At 47.5% G+C, this 15,303-nt stretch overlaps 1 protein-coding gene across 10 annotated transcripts in view; it reads left to right on the forward strand.

Moving 5' to 3' along the window:
• TSGA10 (testis specific 10) overlaps positions 1–15,303 on the forward strand; it is a 206,818-nt gene that overhangs the window by 83,008 nt on the left and 108,507 nt on the right. The window contains exon 20 of one of the 10 annotated variants that reach the window (XM_048858310.2): positions 1,943–2,061. The exons of the other annotated variants lie outside the window; for them this stretch is intronic. Coding sequence (XP_048714267.2) covers positions 1,943–1,967 — 25 coding nt within the window. The 3' untranslated portion in view covers positions 1,968–2,061. Of the gene's footprint in view, positions 1–1,942; positions 2,062–15,303 lie in introns of those variants that run through there. 10 annotated transcript variants of the gene reach the window in all.

Genomic DNA, 15,303 nt, shown 5'->3' on the forward strand with positions numbered 1-15,303 from the left:
CTGTGGGGATGGCGCCTGCAGGGATGGATAGCATGTGGAGTCAGGTACCCCTACCGGAAGTCGCAGCACAGGGACGTGCTAGCAGCTTCCGGGAGCAGTGTGGGGCCAAGACAGGCAGGGAGCCTGCCTTAGTCCTGCCGCCTGAGGTAAGTGCCACCTGCTGGGAGCCCGCATCCCAACCCTGAGCCCCCTTTTGGAGCCAGCATCCCATACCCCCTCCCGCACCCCAACCCTGAGCCCCCTCCCAGAGCCAGCACTCTATACCCCCTCCTTCACACCTGAGTCCCCTGCCCCAAACCACCTCCTGCACTCCAGCCCGGAGCCCCCTCCTGCACCCAAACTCCCTCCCAGAGCTCACACCCCTCACCTCCTCCTGTACTCCAACCTCTGCCCCAGGCTCATCCTGGACCCCCTCCCACACTCCGAACCCCTCGGCCCCACCCCAGTGAAAGTGAGTGAGGGTGGGAGAGAACGAGGGAAGGGGGAATGGAGTGAGCGGGGTGGGGCCTCAGGAAAGGGTAGATCCTGGGTTGCACTTAAATTCAAAGTGATCTTGTGCTTAAAAAGGTTGGAGACCACTGTTCTAGGGAGAGTTCAAATTCTCCTGCCTGTGCTCAGCCAGCTTCTTTTAGCTTCAGCTTTTCACCTGATAAAATGCCCACAGTCTAGAGATTACTTTGGTAGCAGAATTCTGATACCAGAACTAGGATGTCTACATCTCACCAACTAGTCCAGCCCAGTGTTAATGCACCCTTCTGAGTACAGGCTGTAGAGTGTTACATAGCAGCAAGGCCTGCAGCAGCAAACAGGGCCACTCCAGGTGAGGTGCCTTCTCTTAAGCCTACAGTAATAGAAATATATTTAGTTCAGAAATTAGATTTTTCAAGCCTTAAAAGATGATTTTTAAGAAAGCATCCATGAATGAATGGGGAAGGCTTTTAAATAAGGGTTTAAATGAGGGTTAATAACTTGATATGGAAGGGGAAGCTATCTCACTATGAATAAAATTGTTTTAAGAAAAATATATACTTGGTCTCTAGCACCCAAGGGCTTAAAGAAGTATATACACTGTCTCATTGATCTGTACTGAAGGATCTGTGAGGAAGTTAAATCTTTAATTCACAACTACTTTAATTACACAAGAAGTAGGGCATCTGGGGAAAGTATATTCTTATATATTAAACAAATACTTTTATATGAACCTCTACAAATTCTAGTTGATCCCCAGCAGAGGTAGTGTGTATAAAAGGGAAGTGAATGAATTAGTAAGTCTGGTGGTGTCAAGAAGTGTGATTGCCTGAGCATGTGGGAAAGGATTTCTGCATCAGAAAGTTCAAGAAGGGTTTTGAGTTTGGGACATTTTTCAAAAGGAAAAAAAATTACTATCTGGATGAGTTGAGGAAAATATTCAATTTTTCTTATGTCCTGGCACATGTAATTTGGGTTGGATTGGGTTTAAAAACATGTATCCTAAGCTGACACATTAAGTCAATGCCAGTAAGGCTTTTTTAATACAGTTGTATCTTTCAGAAGGTAAAAAAGTAAAAGTCTGTGAACATATACACTTAACATTTATAAATAGTCAAATTGAAAAAGTTATATGTAATGTGCCCATCTAAAGACTGCCATTGCTAGCTGATCTTCCTTTCTACCATATTGTAATTTGCTTCTGCCTTGGCTTTCTGTGGCTTGAGGTCTGATCTTACTCCCACAGAAGTCCATGAAACAATTTCACCACTGATTTCAGTAGGATCAGATTGGTCCTGAAATTAGTCTGTTTCCTACCTCTGCCTTCTCATATGGGAATGGTTAGCAACTGACACTCCCAGTGTTTTTTCTTTTGAGGTGTGTGAGAGAATAAATATGTTCATAACAGATGAGATACACACCCATGCAATTATATACAGAACACAAAGAAAGCAACAATCTTCTCTATTTTCAGAGTTGCCCCGCAACTTGGCTGCTGAGCAATATGTTTCTCAAGTTTACCATTCTCTCAGCTCTTCTGCTCCCAGGTGCAGGACAATCAGATTCAGAGAAAATGGCAAAATAAACAGAACAGAGAATAAATAGCAGCAGTGAAGGTTTTCTGAAGTTGCTGTTCAGTGTGATTTTTCTTTTTATTGTTACATTGTACTTTTGCAGTTGTTTCTGTCAAACAATTTAAATTGGCAAATCCAGTTTTTGTTTGAACAAAGCAGTAAATAAACTTGCACCTTTTTATATTTTTTCTGTTGTGAAAAAGACTGTCTTAATTTGGCATGTGCATAGTTATTAATGAAGCCTTTTGGGGGAAAAATTGTCTAAATATGGATAAGCTAATCTACTTATATTACTAAGCATTTTTAATGTGGCTATTCCAATGGGCACTTGCCCTTAGACAAGATTGTGGCTATTTCTTATGCACTGTAATACTTCCTTTTAAAATGTATGGTGAGAAAAGTGACTATGTAAAAAACATAACTACTCCTTACTCTGCAGAATCGTTTTCTTGACTCATCTTTTGATGTGGCAATAGGGACTCCACAGTAAAGGTTGGAACTAATGTCTTGTTATGACTGATTTTTACATGCTCCCTATCTTTTCCAGAAAGAAAACAATATCCCTGAAGGCAGAGTAGGGGTGGAATTGGGGAGGTGGGAGGAGCTGGGGCTAGAGGCGGAGCTGGTCTGGGATTGGGGAGGGAGTGAGGGCAGAGCTGGCCTGGGGGTGAAGCAGGGAGTGGAGTAGAGCTACAGCTGGGGTCAGAGAGGGAATGAGGGGAGAGCCCAGTGGGATGGAATGGAGCTGTGGCTTGCGGCAGAGAGCGAATGAGGGCAGAGCCCAGCAGGGGTCAGAGCGGGTCTGGGGGTGAGGAGGGAATGAGGGCAGAGCAGGGAGCGGAGTGCAGCTGCAGGTGGAACTGTTCTGGGGGTAGAGAGGGAATGAGAGGAGAGCTGGGAGGGGGGCGGAATGGAGCAGTGGCTTGGGTTGGAGCTGGTCTGCGCGTGGGGAAGAGATGAGGGCAGAGCTGGGCCTAGAGGCAGAGCAGGACTGGGGGCTGAACGGGGCTGGGAGAGGAGTGAGACTGGGCGCAGAGCAGGGCTGGAAGTGTGGCACTACCTCCCCACCCCCATGGGGGTTCGCCCCAGCCTTGCCCGGGGGTGGATGCACCTCACAATTTGGGAACTCCCACTGAAGTCCATTTATGTGGTGCAGCATGCCTTTTAACACCTCAGAGATCTACAGCATTGGTGTCCTCACTAGCCCATCATCACGTGGACAAGGTGGTACAAGTACCAGCTCAGGTTTTGTCCTCCCTGGACTGGTGGATAGAACTTATGAATATTTGTGAGGGAGTTCATTCATTTGCAGGTCACCAGGAGTGATCTCTTTGACTGGATGTGTCTAGGTCCATTTTCCAGCAATGAGGAACTTCCTAGATGGACCTGTTGGCACCAAGAGGAAACAAAAATGTCATATTTTTGTTCTAGCATGGGTCACTACCTGGGTTCACTGACAGATGCTTTCCTCTTTTCCTGGTCAAAAGCCTGTTGTATGCCTTCCCTCCAGGTCTGTTCCTGGCTACAGTCTTATCCAAAGTCAAGCAAGATTTCATTTACCTTATTCCAATAGCCCCAGCATGGCCTCATCAACTTCGATTTTTGACTCTATTAGCCCTATCGGTCAGACCTCTGTTGTTGCTCCAAAGAGATATGGATGTGATCTCCCAGGCCCCTGGCCTCCTCCTTCATCCCAACTGTCAGGTCCTCTACCTGACAGCGTGAATTCTTTACCATGTGGGCTGTACATGCAGCTGCCAATGAATTACATGGGCTGCATCCACACAACATATATAGTACCTGTATGGCCCTGAGGATGTCACATGGGCTGCAGCTGTGTGCCGATTGGGCTGCGGATTGAGAACCACTGACTTACCTTATTAAATGGAAGAGATTCTCTATCTGATCCATACAAAGAGGCATCCTCCCTGGTCAAGCTCTGATTTGCCATATCTCAGACTATCTTATGTTTCTGAAACAGCAAAGATTAACTCTTAGTTCTTCTTCGAGGGGTGTCCCTGTGGGTGCTCCACTTCAGGTGTTGGTGTATCCCTGCACTTTGATCAGAGAATTTCAGCAGCAGTGCTCGTCTGGGTTGTGCATATCCTCTCCCTGTCTTGCGCTGTTGTCAGCACCTACCTCGTGCCACGTGACCAGTCCCCCCTCAGTTCCTTCTCAGTTGTCCTCTGCCTGAGACACAGCTCCCAGCAGTGTTAAGATTGATAGCTATACTTAGTTTTAGAGTAGTCTTTAGTACCTAGTTATGTTTACTTATCCTTTTCTCCCCATTTCTTTTCTTTTTTTTTAATATTTTTTTCTGTTCCCCTTTTTACTCCAAGTTTGAATACCCCTTAGCTTAGTTAGTGTTCATCGTTAGCGTTGAACCACTATACCTTGAGCCATGCCCAGTTCACTGGGCTTCAGGTGTTGCCTTTCCTGCCGAGAGGTGATCCCAGTCTTGAACAGGCACTCTGTGTCTAGGGGAGACACACGTTCCTCAAAAATGTTCTTGTTATGCCAATAAAATAAAAACCAGCAGGATCTTATTAAAGGGGAAAAGGCAAAATACCACATTTATTGTGAATACAGAAAGAATCATAGTAAGCAGTTAGTTATAGCTATAACATTCCATTCAATCTCATATTTATTCACACATTCATTCATTCATTCATTCATACACACACACAAGTTCTGCAAGGTTGTTACCAGCCTTAGAGTTGCTCATGCCAAGCCACTGGCCAGGTAGCCTGGACATGAGGAGGGAGCAGGGCCTTGTCAGATGCACATCTGATGCTCCTGGAAGTTGGTTTGCAGAATCAGACCCCAAAGTTCTCACTTTCTAGAGTCCATTTTTATAGGAATTTTTTCCTATGCCAGTCTATGGGAATTGCTTCATCATGCTGTTGCTGAATCAATCAGCAGATGTCACATTCCTGACGGCTCTGTGCTGCCAGATGTTATCTTGTTCTTTGGTTCTCCCATTCTTGAGGCTGTTGGGTGGATTCCAGTCTGCGCTCCGGGGGTCCTCTGGTTATTTCCACTTGATGCCTTCTTCAGCCGATGGACACTACATTTGTAGGCTGGCACCTCCCTGATCATTTAGTTATTATCCACACCAAGCATCCATCCACGTACATCCTCTATCTCTATTTTAATCACAATTGTTAACAAAGCGAGATGAATACAACAAAAGGGCGGGGAGTCTCTGGGTGCTGTTTCTATTGTTACAGAGTATTGCTTTGAGTCTCTCTCTGTTTGAGTAGTTGTTACAAAGAATTGCTTTGAGAACAGACTCTGTCTTAGAATGTACTAACACAATTAGCAGCTTGCAAGTTTCACGCATAGAGGGAGAGAAACAGTACCAAAAACCAAGAGACCTCTTAATTAGTAATACCCTGGAATTTAAACTATGGGGACTCAAACTCATTTGTGATTTTAATCAGAACTTCTTTAATATGATCCAACACTCTCACTGCACCAATCTGAAGGACAGAGATCTATGTCTCAAACTTTGGTTAATGGAGAAGTCTATGCACCCAGCATCTGATCCAGGTCTGCAGACACACACACACACCCCACCAATCACCCTGGACAGTGTTCCCTGGTGACTTCACCTGCCTCACAGCAGAAGGTTCACTCCTCCAAAAAGGCAGCAAGGAAAAGGGCTTTGACTTCTCCTCTCATGGACTGGACAAAAACAACAGTCTCTAGCCCGTTCCTCATCCTCAGTACCGACCACACCACAGCTAAGTACTTATGAGGCACCGGGATCTTCCGGTACCACACATACAACGAAAGCCAGCGACTGTAAGTGGGCAGGCTCGGAGTCGAGGAGCAAACAGAAACCTACCTCCTCCACTACGACACCAACAAAGCTTCCTAAAGATGTGGCACTGAAACACTCCATGCAGGTTATGGCACCACCTCCTCTTCCAATAGTTCAGAGCGCCCCAATGCCAGCACCAACAACTACAATAGCACTGTTGGCACCGACCACTTTGGTACCGAAACCATTAGCACAGCACCTTTTCCTACATCATGTGGACTTCCATGTCTCACTGATGTCTCGTCAATGCCGGAATCACATCTCTTCGGCACTGATGTTTCTCCAGAATGCACAGCACTGTGTCAGCCCACTTCACCTCTGCCCCCTCCATTCGCTTTGGAGGAAGAAGATAGTGAAGAGGAGGGTGCCTTCTCATCTCACCACTCTTCTCCCATTCAATCTACTGCAGTGCTGGGTCCATCTGTACAGCCTAAAGCTCATGACAGGGCTGACACCCAGACCTAGTATGGCCCCGTATGGATGCCACCGCCTATACCATTCCCCACTCAGTGGCCCTACTGGGACCCCTGGGATGGGGGGCATACAGGCGACAGTACCCCAGACCCCCGAGCTTATACAGGGAGAGGATTAGATCTCCCCCACCACACTCAGTTACTGCACCTTCAGAGCCCCCTTTGAAGAACATGAGGAGGCCCGGGAACAGGACACAACACCAACAACCAACACTACTTCTTCATTGCCAAAGGAGGTCATAATGCCCAATCCTCTGGAGATCCCTCTAGAGGAGGCCCCAGAGTCCAAGCACAAATTAATGAACATTCTCCATACATCCTCCTCATCAAAAATTGCGCTTCCCATAAATGACACACACATGGAGCCAGCCAAAAACCTATGGCAGACTCCAGCTACGATACCGCCCACCTGCAAGAGAGTGGATAAGAAGAACTATGTTCCCTCTAAAGGACTAGACTTCTTATTTTCTCACTGCACACTGAACTCGCCAGTGGTCAATGCTGTCAATCAACGAGGCAGACAATGAGCCAGATCCACCCTGTATGACAAAGAGTGGAAATGTCTGGATCTCTTTGGCCGCAAGACCTATTCATCTGCCACTCTTCAGTTCCAGATTGCCAGTTACGCTGCCCTAATGGTGAAATACAAACACCCAACAACTCGCTGAATTTATTGACGACATACCGGAGGACAAAAGAAACCAATTTAAGTCCATCATTTGAAAAGGCTAACTCCTATCCAGAACCGCCTTACAGGCATCTCTAGATGCGACTGATACAGTGGCACACTCCATGTCTACTGCCATAGTTATGTGCTGGGCTTCGTGGCTACACCTGTCTGGCTTCCCAAGGGAGGTACAATCCACTATGGAGGACCTTCCGTTGGATGGCCAGAAGGGTAAATACTATCCCACTCAATGTACGCCTCACAACAGAGGCCCTACGACACGCAAAGGCAAAGACAGAGACCTCCAAAGTGTCACCAACCTCCAACTCAATCATCATCATCCTGCCAGCCCTCTGCAAAACAACAATTTTGAGGGTTTGGTTGAGGGCCCGAAAGACTTCCCCCATTCTTCAGTGCTGACACCATCACTAACCATCTCCCATTTTGGATACTGCTTGACCCCTTTCAACGCAGCGTAGCAATCCATCACCACGGACGAATAGGTTCTAGAAATAATCCATTCAGGTTATATGATACCATTCATCTCCATCCCACCCATCCACCCTCCCTCTTCAGGGACCCCTCTCATGAACACCTTCTACAGAAAGAAGTAAACCACCTCCTACCTCTGGGTGCCATGGAACAGGTACCATCATAACACAGAGGGAAGGGTTTCTACTCCCACTACTTCTTAACCCAGAAAAAGAATGGCAGATGGAGGCCTACTTTAGACCTCTGAAAATTCAACAAATTCATAAGGCTCCAATGGTTCAGGATGGTCACATTAGCAACAATAATACCAGCACTGGAACAGGGGGACTGGTTTTCAGCCCTTGACCTCCAAGATGCCTATTTTCATGTAACCATGCATCCCGCACATAAGAGGTTCCTCAGATTTACTCTAGGGACAGAACACTATCAACACAAGGTTCTGCTGTTTTGCCTTTCAACAGCACTTTGGGTGTTTTCCACAGTGCTCGTGGTAGCGGCCACACACCTCCAGAAACATGGAGTGACAATTTTTCCCTATCCGGACTATTGCCTATTAAAAGCACCACCCAGGCAGATGCCATAGCCACTACGCACACAACAATCACCCTCCTCTCATGGCTGGGACTACAACTCAGCGTACAAAAATCAACACTGACACCTGTGCAGACACTGGACTTTATCGGGCTGCATCTCAATGCTCTAGAGGCCAAAATGTCACTATCACCAATCAGATTTATCATAGTCAATCTGATCTCCTCCGTATGGAACAGCCCACAGAGATCAGCACAGACCTGCCTCCAGCTATTCGGTCATATGGCAGCAACCACATTTATGGTACGACATGCGTATCTTCACATGCGCTGCCTTCAGGGTTGATTAAGAACCATCTACATACCACACAAACACAGCCTAAACAGAGACCTCGTAATACCACTCAAAATCAAAGACTCGCTAAACTGGTGGACACAACCCAATAATGTGTGTGTGGAAGTCCCTTTCAAACAGACTCCAACTTCAATGATTCTCACAAGCGACATCTCTTTGATAGGCTGGGGAGCTCACCTACAACATCAAACAATTCAAGGCAGGTGGTCTCCTACCGAGACACTGTAACACATAAATAGACCATCCATAGACCTCTTTGTGACCTCCCAGAATTGCAAATGTCCACAATTCTTCTTGAGAGCAAGGTTGCCCCCCACACACACCGTTCCTTGGACGACACCTTTCTCTTCAAATGGAACGTGCCTCTGCTATCCCTCTGCTATCAAAGGTAATACATAAAATAAGAGCTGACAAGGCCAAAATCATCCTGCTAGCCCCCCCGTGGCCCAGAGAAACTTGGTACTCGTACCTGTTGAGGATGACTATATGTGCATCGTGTACTCTTCCACTCTTGCTGAATCTTCTCTCACAAGATGCCAGACAGATTTACCATAGAAACCTACAGAGACTCACCTGAGAGCATGGCTCCTACTAGGCTCCAGCACGGCAAACTGACCTGCTCAGAACAGGTGAAAGACTTGTTAGTAAACAGTAGGACAACCACATGGACTACTCACCTGCATAAATGGAAGAGATTCACCATCTGGTGCCAAAACAAATGAGCCCAACCTGTGTTTGCCCCCTTTCCAATGATTTTGGAATACACGCTAGAACTAAAGAACTGCAGCCTATCCCTTAGCTCACTTAGAGTACACCTCACCGCTATTACTGCTTTTCACCATAAAGTGATGAGATATTGATATTTGTCCATCCTACTGCCAAATATTTTCTTAGGGCATCAGAAATGTCTACCCTGAAATACCTATCCCACCTTGGGACTTGAACTTGCTACTATGCTGCCTTACTGGGGCCCATCGAACCATCAGCAACATGCTCTGTCAATGCAGATGGCCTTCTTAGTCGCAATCACATCCGCCCAATGAGTGGGAGAGTTAAGAGCCCTCATGGCACACCCACCATATAACATCTTTTTCAAAGAAAAGGTCACCATAAGACCTCACCCTAAATTTTTACCTAAAGTATCCTCCTCTTTCCACTTGAACCAACCAAACCATCTTTCTTAGTTCTTCCCCAAACCTCATAGAAGCAAACAGGACTCAGTATTACACACCCTGGATGTCAGAAGCACACTAGCATTCTACCTTGAGAGAACCAAGACCTTCAGAAAGTCACTGAGATGTTTTATTTCAACTTCGGAATGATCTAAAGTTTCCGCCATTTCCAAGCAGAGACTGTCCAAATGGATTTCTGGATGCATTCACCTTCGCTACCAACAGCATGACATACAACCCCCACTAGGGATCCAAACCCTCTCTACCAGGTTATCATCCTCAGTAGCTTTTCTCAACAATGTACCGATCATGGACTTTTGTAAAGTGGACACTTGAGTGTCCGCATACACATTTACAAAACACTGTACGATAGATCAGAGCTCAAGATGGGACGCGTTGGTAGGGCTTAATATACTATCATCAATTACCTACGCAACTCCAAAGCCCCTTCTGCCCACTAAGGGGCACTGCTCCTCAGTCACCTGAAGTGGAGCACCCACAGGGACAATCCTCGAAGAAGAGAAGGTTATTCACCCTGTGCAGTAACTGAGGTTCTTTGAGATGGTGTCCCTGTGAGTGCTCCACTACCCACCCTCCTCCCCTCTACTTCAGAGTTCAATCTATGGATTTGGTGGTGGTGAAGAAACTGAGGAGGGGTCTGGTCACGTGACGCTATATAGGCACTGACAACAGCGTGAGATGGGGAGAGAGCATGCACGATGCAGAAGAGCACTGCTGCTGAAATTCTCCGATCAAAGGCGCAGGGACACACCAACATCTGAAGTGGAGCATTTCGGGGACGCCATCTTGAAGAACCTCAGTTACTGCACAGGTGAGTAACCTTCTCTTCCATCAGAGTCCATTTGGTGGCTCTCTCAGCTTTCCACCCTCCCATGGATAACCAATAAATTTTTTCAAACCCTACGTCTATCAGATTTCTAAAGGTTTTGCTTAGATTTTACTCGTAGGTTCATAACCCAGTTCCAGTGGAGCTTAAATTTAGTGCTAGCAAAGTGGAAGGGTCCCCGCTTTGAGCCCTTAGTGACTTGTTCTCTGTTACATCTGTCTATGAAAGTGGCTTTCCTGGTTGCTATAACCTCAGCCAGGAGAGTAGGGGAGCTGTGAGCTTTAATATCAGAGCCTTTCTATACAATTTTCTTTAGAGACAATATTTTTCTTTGACCTCACCCTAAATTCCTGTCTAAAGTGGTTTCCAAATTTCACATGAATCAAGTGATTTTATTTACCAAATATCTTTCCAAAGCCCTTTTTGAGTAAAAGGGAAGAAAAGCACCGTACTCTAGATAGTAGAAGAGTTTGGGCTTTTTACCTGGATTGGACTACACCATTCAGGTCTTTGTCTCTATTCTTTGTCACAGTTTCAGGCAGAGTAAAGGGCCACACAGTATCCCCCCTAGAGCAGGGGTGGGCAAACTTTTTGGCCCAAGGGCCACATCTGGGTATGGAAATTTTATGGCAGGCCATTGATGCTCATGAAATTGGGAGTTGGGGTGTGGGTTCTCAGGTGGGGCCAGAAATTAGGTTCACAGCCAATGGGAGCTGCAGGGGAGGCGCTTGAGGCAGGGGGAGTGTGCAGAGCCCCCTAGCTGCTCCTACACGTAGGAGCCGGAGGGGGGACATGCTGCTGCTTCCAGGAGCCATGCGGAGCCATGGCATGCGCAGAGCGGGGCAAGTCCTGGACCCGGCTCCCCGGCAGGAGCTCAAGGGTCAGATTAAAACGTCTGAAGGGCCAGATGTGGCCCCCGGGCCATAGTTTGCCCACCTCTGACCTAGAGGATCTCTGCCTGGATTTCCAGCTGTATTCACTTATGTACTGATTGGGTGATGTTACACCTCTGAGTAAAGTGGTGGCTCACCCAACCAGGTTCCAGGTGGCTTTCATGGCCTTTCTGGTTCATGTTGTCTTTCTGGATATTTATAGGGCAGCAACCGGGCCATGGCACTATATCTTTGCCTCTCACTATGCCATCTCTCATCAATCTACACACAATGCCAGATTCAGAGGAGTGGTTCTACAATCCATGTTAAAGTTGGACTCTGAGCCCATCTTCAATTCATACTGCTTATGAGTCATTTACAGTGGATGGACGTGCAATCACTCAAAGAATAAAAAAGTTACCTATGTTTCCGTAACTGCTGTTCTTTGACACGTGTTGCACATGTCCATTCCACGACCCACCCTCCTTCCTCTCTCTATCACAGTCTTTCTAGTAGGAAGAAATCGAGACGGGTCAGGACAGGGGTCCTTCATTCTTGTCTGCCCTGAAGTGAGGTACCAGAGGGCACTCATGCTGCCCTAATGGTTACTGTTGAGGGAAAAATCTCTGACGTGCACACACTTAAATTAGAATGGACACATGCAACACATCTTGAAGAACAACAGTTACGGAAAGGTAGGTAACTGTTTTTTCAGTTACATCAAGGCTGAGCAAGTTCCAGGGTCAAGGACCTCTCACTGAGCATATTTTAACTTTGTCCCCCTCCCATTTAAACTGAGGTCTGGTAGCTTAAGAACTTTTGATCACAACTGCTGCTCTGTCACACAAAAAGAAAGCCAAGACCAAGTCCTTTTAAGACTTTATAAAGGTCAAAGCCAACACCCTACATTTAAGCCAGACATTCCTCGCTACTTTTCTAACTAACAAAAGTTGCCTCTTGACTTCACCTATTCAGATGAATTGTACTTCAGTATCCTATGTCAATACAATTCTTAGAAACATTCTAGTTACTGGCTCTTTAAAAGGAGAGTGATGTTTGAGCCAGAGCATATAGCTTGGCTTTCATATGCCAGCTTGGGTTTTCATGGCTGTGAGTTAAAGGGAATATACCCAACATTTCTCCCTTTAAACAGAGCTACTTTAATGTGGAAGCCATTGATGGACAACCAGGGACCATCCATCATTGTCCTTTTTGTAACAACTTTTCAGACTACATCCACATTTTAGTAATGAAAGATTCTTAACTGATGGAAAGTGCTACTAAAGTCCTCCATCCAAAGAATGACCCTGAACTGAATGGACCTTCCATGGGACCAAAACGGTCTCTCCATGATCTTATTGCTAAACTGCCACATATCGGTATCAATACTAGTTTTTTCTTTAAATGAATATTTGTCTTCTAGTCCCTGAAATGAGTGGTAAGCTACTAAACAGCCATCAGCCGATAGTGAATTGGATTCCAATCTGACTAAGCAGATTCCATTACCAATCCCCTGAGCAAATCAGTCCTCCAACTCAAATTATAATTAAGTTTTAAATAATAATTTAGTGGCTAAAGGGTTCCACTCTACCCTTGGTGTAGCAACTCCACCTGATGGCTCTAGTTTAAGAACATAAGAAAGGCCATACTGGGTCAGTATCCTGTCTTCCGACACTGGCCAAGGCCAAGTGTTCAGAGGGAATGAACAGAACAGGTAATCATAAAGTGATCCATTCCCTGTCACCCATTTCCAGCTTCTGGCAAACAGAGGCTAAGGACACCATCCCTGCCAGTCCTGGCTAATAGCCATTGATGGACCTATCGTCCATGAATTTATGTAGTTCTTTTTTGAACCCTGTTACAGTTACATCCTCTGGGTAGCAAAAGGCAATAGGTTGACTGTGCAGTGTGTGAAGAAATACTTCCTTTTGTTTGTTTTAAACCTGATGCCTATTAATTTCAGTTGACCCATAGTTCTTGTGTTATGAGGAGTAAAGAACACTTCCTTATTTACTTTCTCCACACCAGTCATGATTTTATAGACCTCTATCATTCCCCCCCCCTTAGTCATCTCTTTTCCAAGCTAAAAAGTCCCAGTCTTATTAATCTCTCCTCCTATGGAAGCTGTTCCAAACCCCAAATCATTTTTGTTGCCCTTTTCTGAACCTTTTCCAATTCCAATATATCTTTTTTGAGTTGGGGCAATCACATCTGCATGCAGTATTCAAGATGTGGACATACCATGGATTTATAGAAAGGCATTAAGATATTTTCTGCCCTATTATCTATCCCTTTCTTAATGATTCCCAGCATTCTGTTTGCTTTTCTGACTGCCTCTGCACATTGAGTGGATGTTCTCAGAGAACTATCCACAGTCACTCCAAGATCTCTTTCTTGAGTGGTAACAGCTAATTTAGAGCCCATCATTTTATATGCATAGTTGGGATTATGCTTTCCAATGTGCATGACTTTGCATTGATCAACATTGAAGTTCATCTGTCATTTTGTTGCCCAGTCAGCCAGTTTTAGACTGATCCGTCTCTACTGGCAAATACCAACTGCAGCTACCTGCCCAAAGCACCCAACCAACAGCAACTCCAATGCTCTCTTTAACCCAGCAGCTTAACCACAAAGAGCACATCAAACATGATTGAAGGCAAGACAAGAAACTGGGTTTAATCTGCAGCAAGGGAGCTTTAGGTTAGATATTAGGAAACACTTCCTAACTAATTTATAAGGGTAGGCTTCCAAGGGAGAGGGTGAGGGCATGTCCTCCTTACCTTTCTACACCGCTGTAGTTACACCCTGAAGGCACGTTAAACATGCCAGAAATGTGGGTGCAAAAGCGCCAGCTCAGAAATAGCCCTTTCCTTGACAACGTCGCGCGGCCTCGCGGCCCTGGTTTGGACCCTCCCGTTGCTCGGATGAGCCGAGAGGGTAAAATCCCGCGCTCCCGGCTCGGCCAACATTCCCCTTGGACTTTGGGCCCCGGCCAGTTGGGTACACGGGGACTGGGGCTGCCACACCCTCCCCGTCCCCGGCCGCTTTTCAAAGTAACGTGGCGGCGGGGCCGGGGCCTGGCAGAGGCTCCCCGGGTTTGGCTCGCACAGAGGGGAGGCTGGAGCCCCAGCCCCGCAGCCTTGGCTCCCGCTGCGGTGATTGCCGGCGCGTCCCGCCCACACCCTCCCCGGGGACTCCTCTGCTCCGGCAGCGCCAGCTCCGCTTCCTCCTGGGCCCAGCTGCGCGGGCGGGGCAGGTTCTCCGGCTCCAGCGCGGCGAGCTCCCCGCGGCCGGTCCCGGCGCGGGCGGTGCGAGCCCGGCTGCCGCTCTCCTGCCTCCTGCCGGGCGCTCGCCGGACGCTGATGCGGGGGCGGCTGCAGCCTTGGTCTGACAGCCAGGAGGCAGGTGGGTGCCGGCGCCTTCCCTTCCACTTAATGGGGTGACCCGGCCGCTGCTGAGCCGGCCGGCTCCCTCCCAGCACTGAACTGGCCCCGGCTGAGCAGGGGGCCCGGGTTTGCCACGCCACCCCCGCTATGCTCTCAGTGGCTGGGCCCCCCCCCCCCCCATCTGGGTCGTGTCTCCCCAGCGCTAGGGAGAGGAGGCTGCTTGTCCCGAACCTCCTTCGCAGAGTGTAGCACAAGCCTCCAGCGGTTGCATGACTCTGTGCAGTCAGCAAGGGGAGTTACAGCCCAGCCTGCCCCTCCGGCATAGGTGCTGGAACCAGGGGTGCGGGGTTGCTGCAGCACCCCCTGGCTTGAAGTGTTTGCCACATACTCAGCACGTATAAATGTTCGGCTGCCATACCGCTGGCTCTCAGCGCCCCCACTACACACATTGTTCCAGTGCCCCCGCTCTCGGGCAAAGCTGTTCTGCAGGAAAAGTTGTGGGAGGAGGTGGTGAAGCTTTGCTATATGCGGCCCCGTCTACACGAGCGTTTTCCTTGAAATCTCCCACTGCTGCACTACCAGCTCTGAGCGGGACTGGGCACAGGCAGTATAGTGGTTACAGTACCAGTGGGTGTGAGAAT

The sequence above is a fragment of the Caretta caretta genome, chromosome 1, assembly GCF_965140235.1.
Source record: "Caretta caretta isolate rCarCar2 chromosome 1, rCarCar1.hap1, whole genome shotgun sequence".
In the NCBI taxonomy this organism is placed as follows: Eukaryota; Metazoa; Chordata; order Testudines; family Cheloniidae; genus Caretta; species Caretta caretta.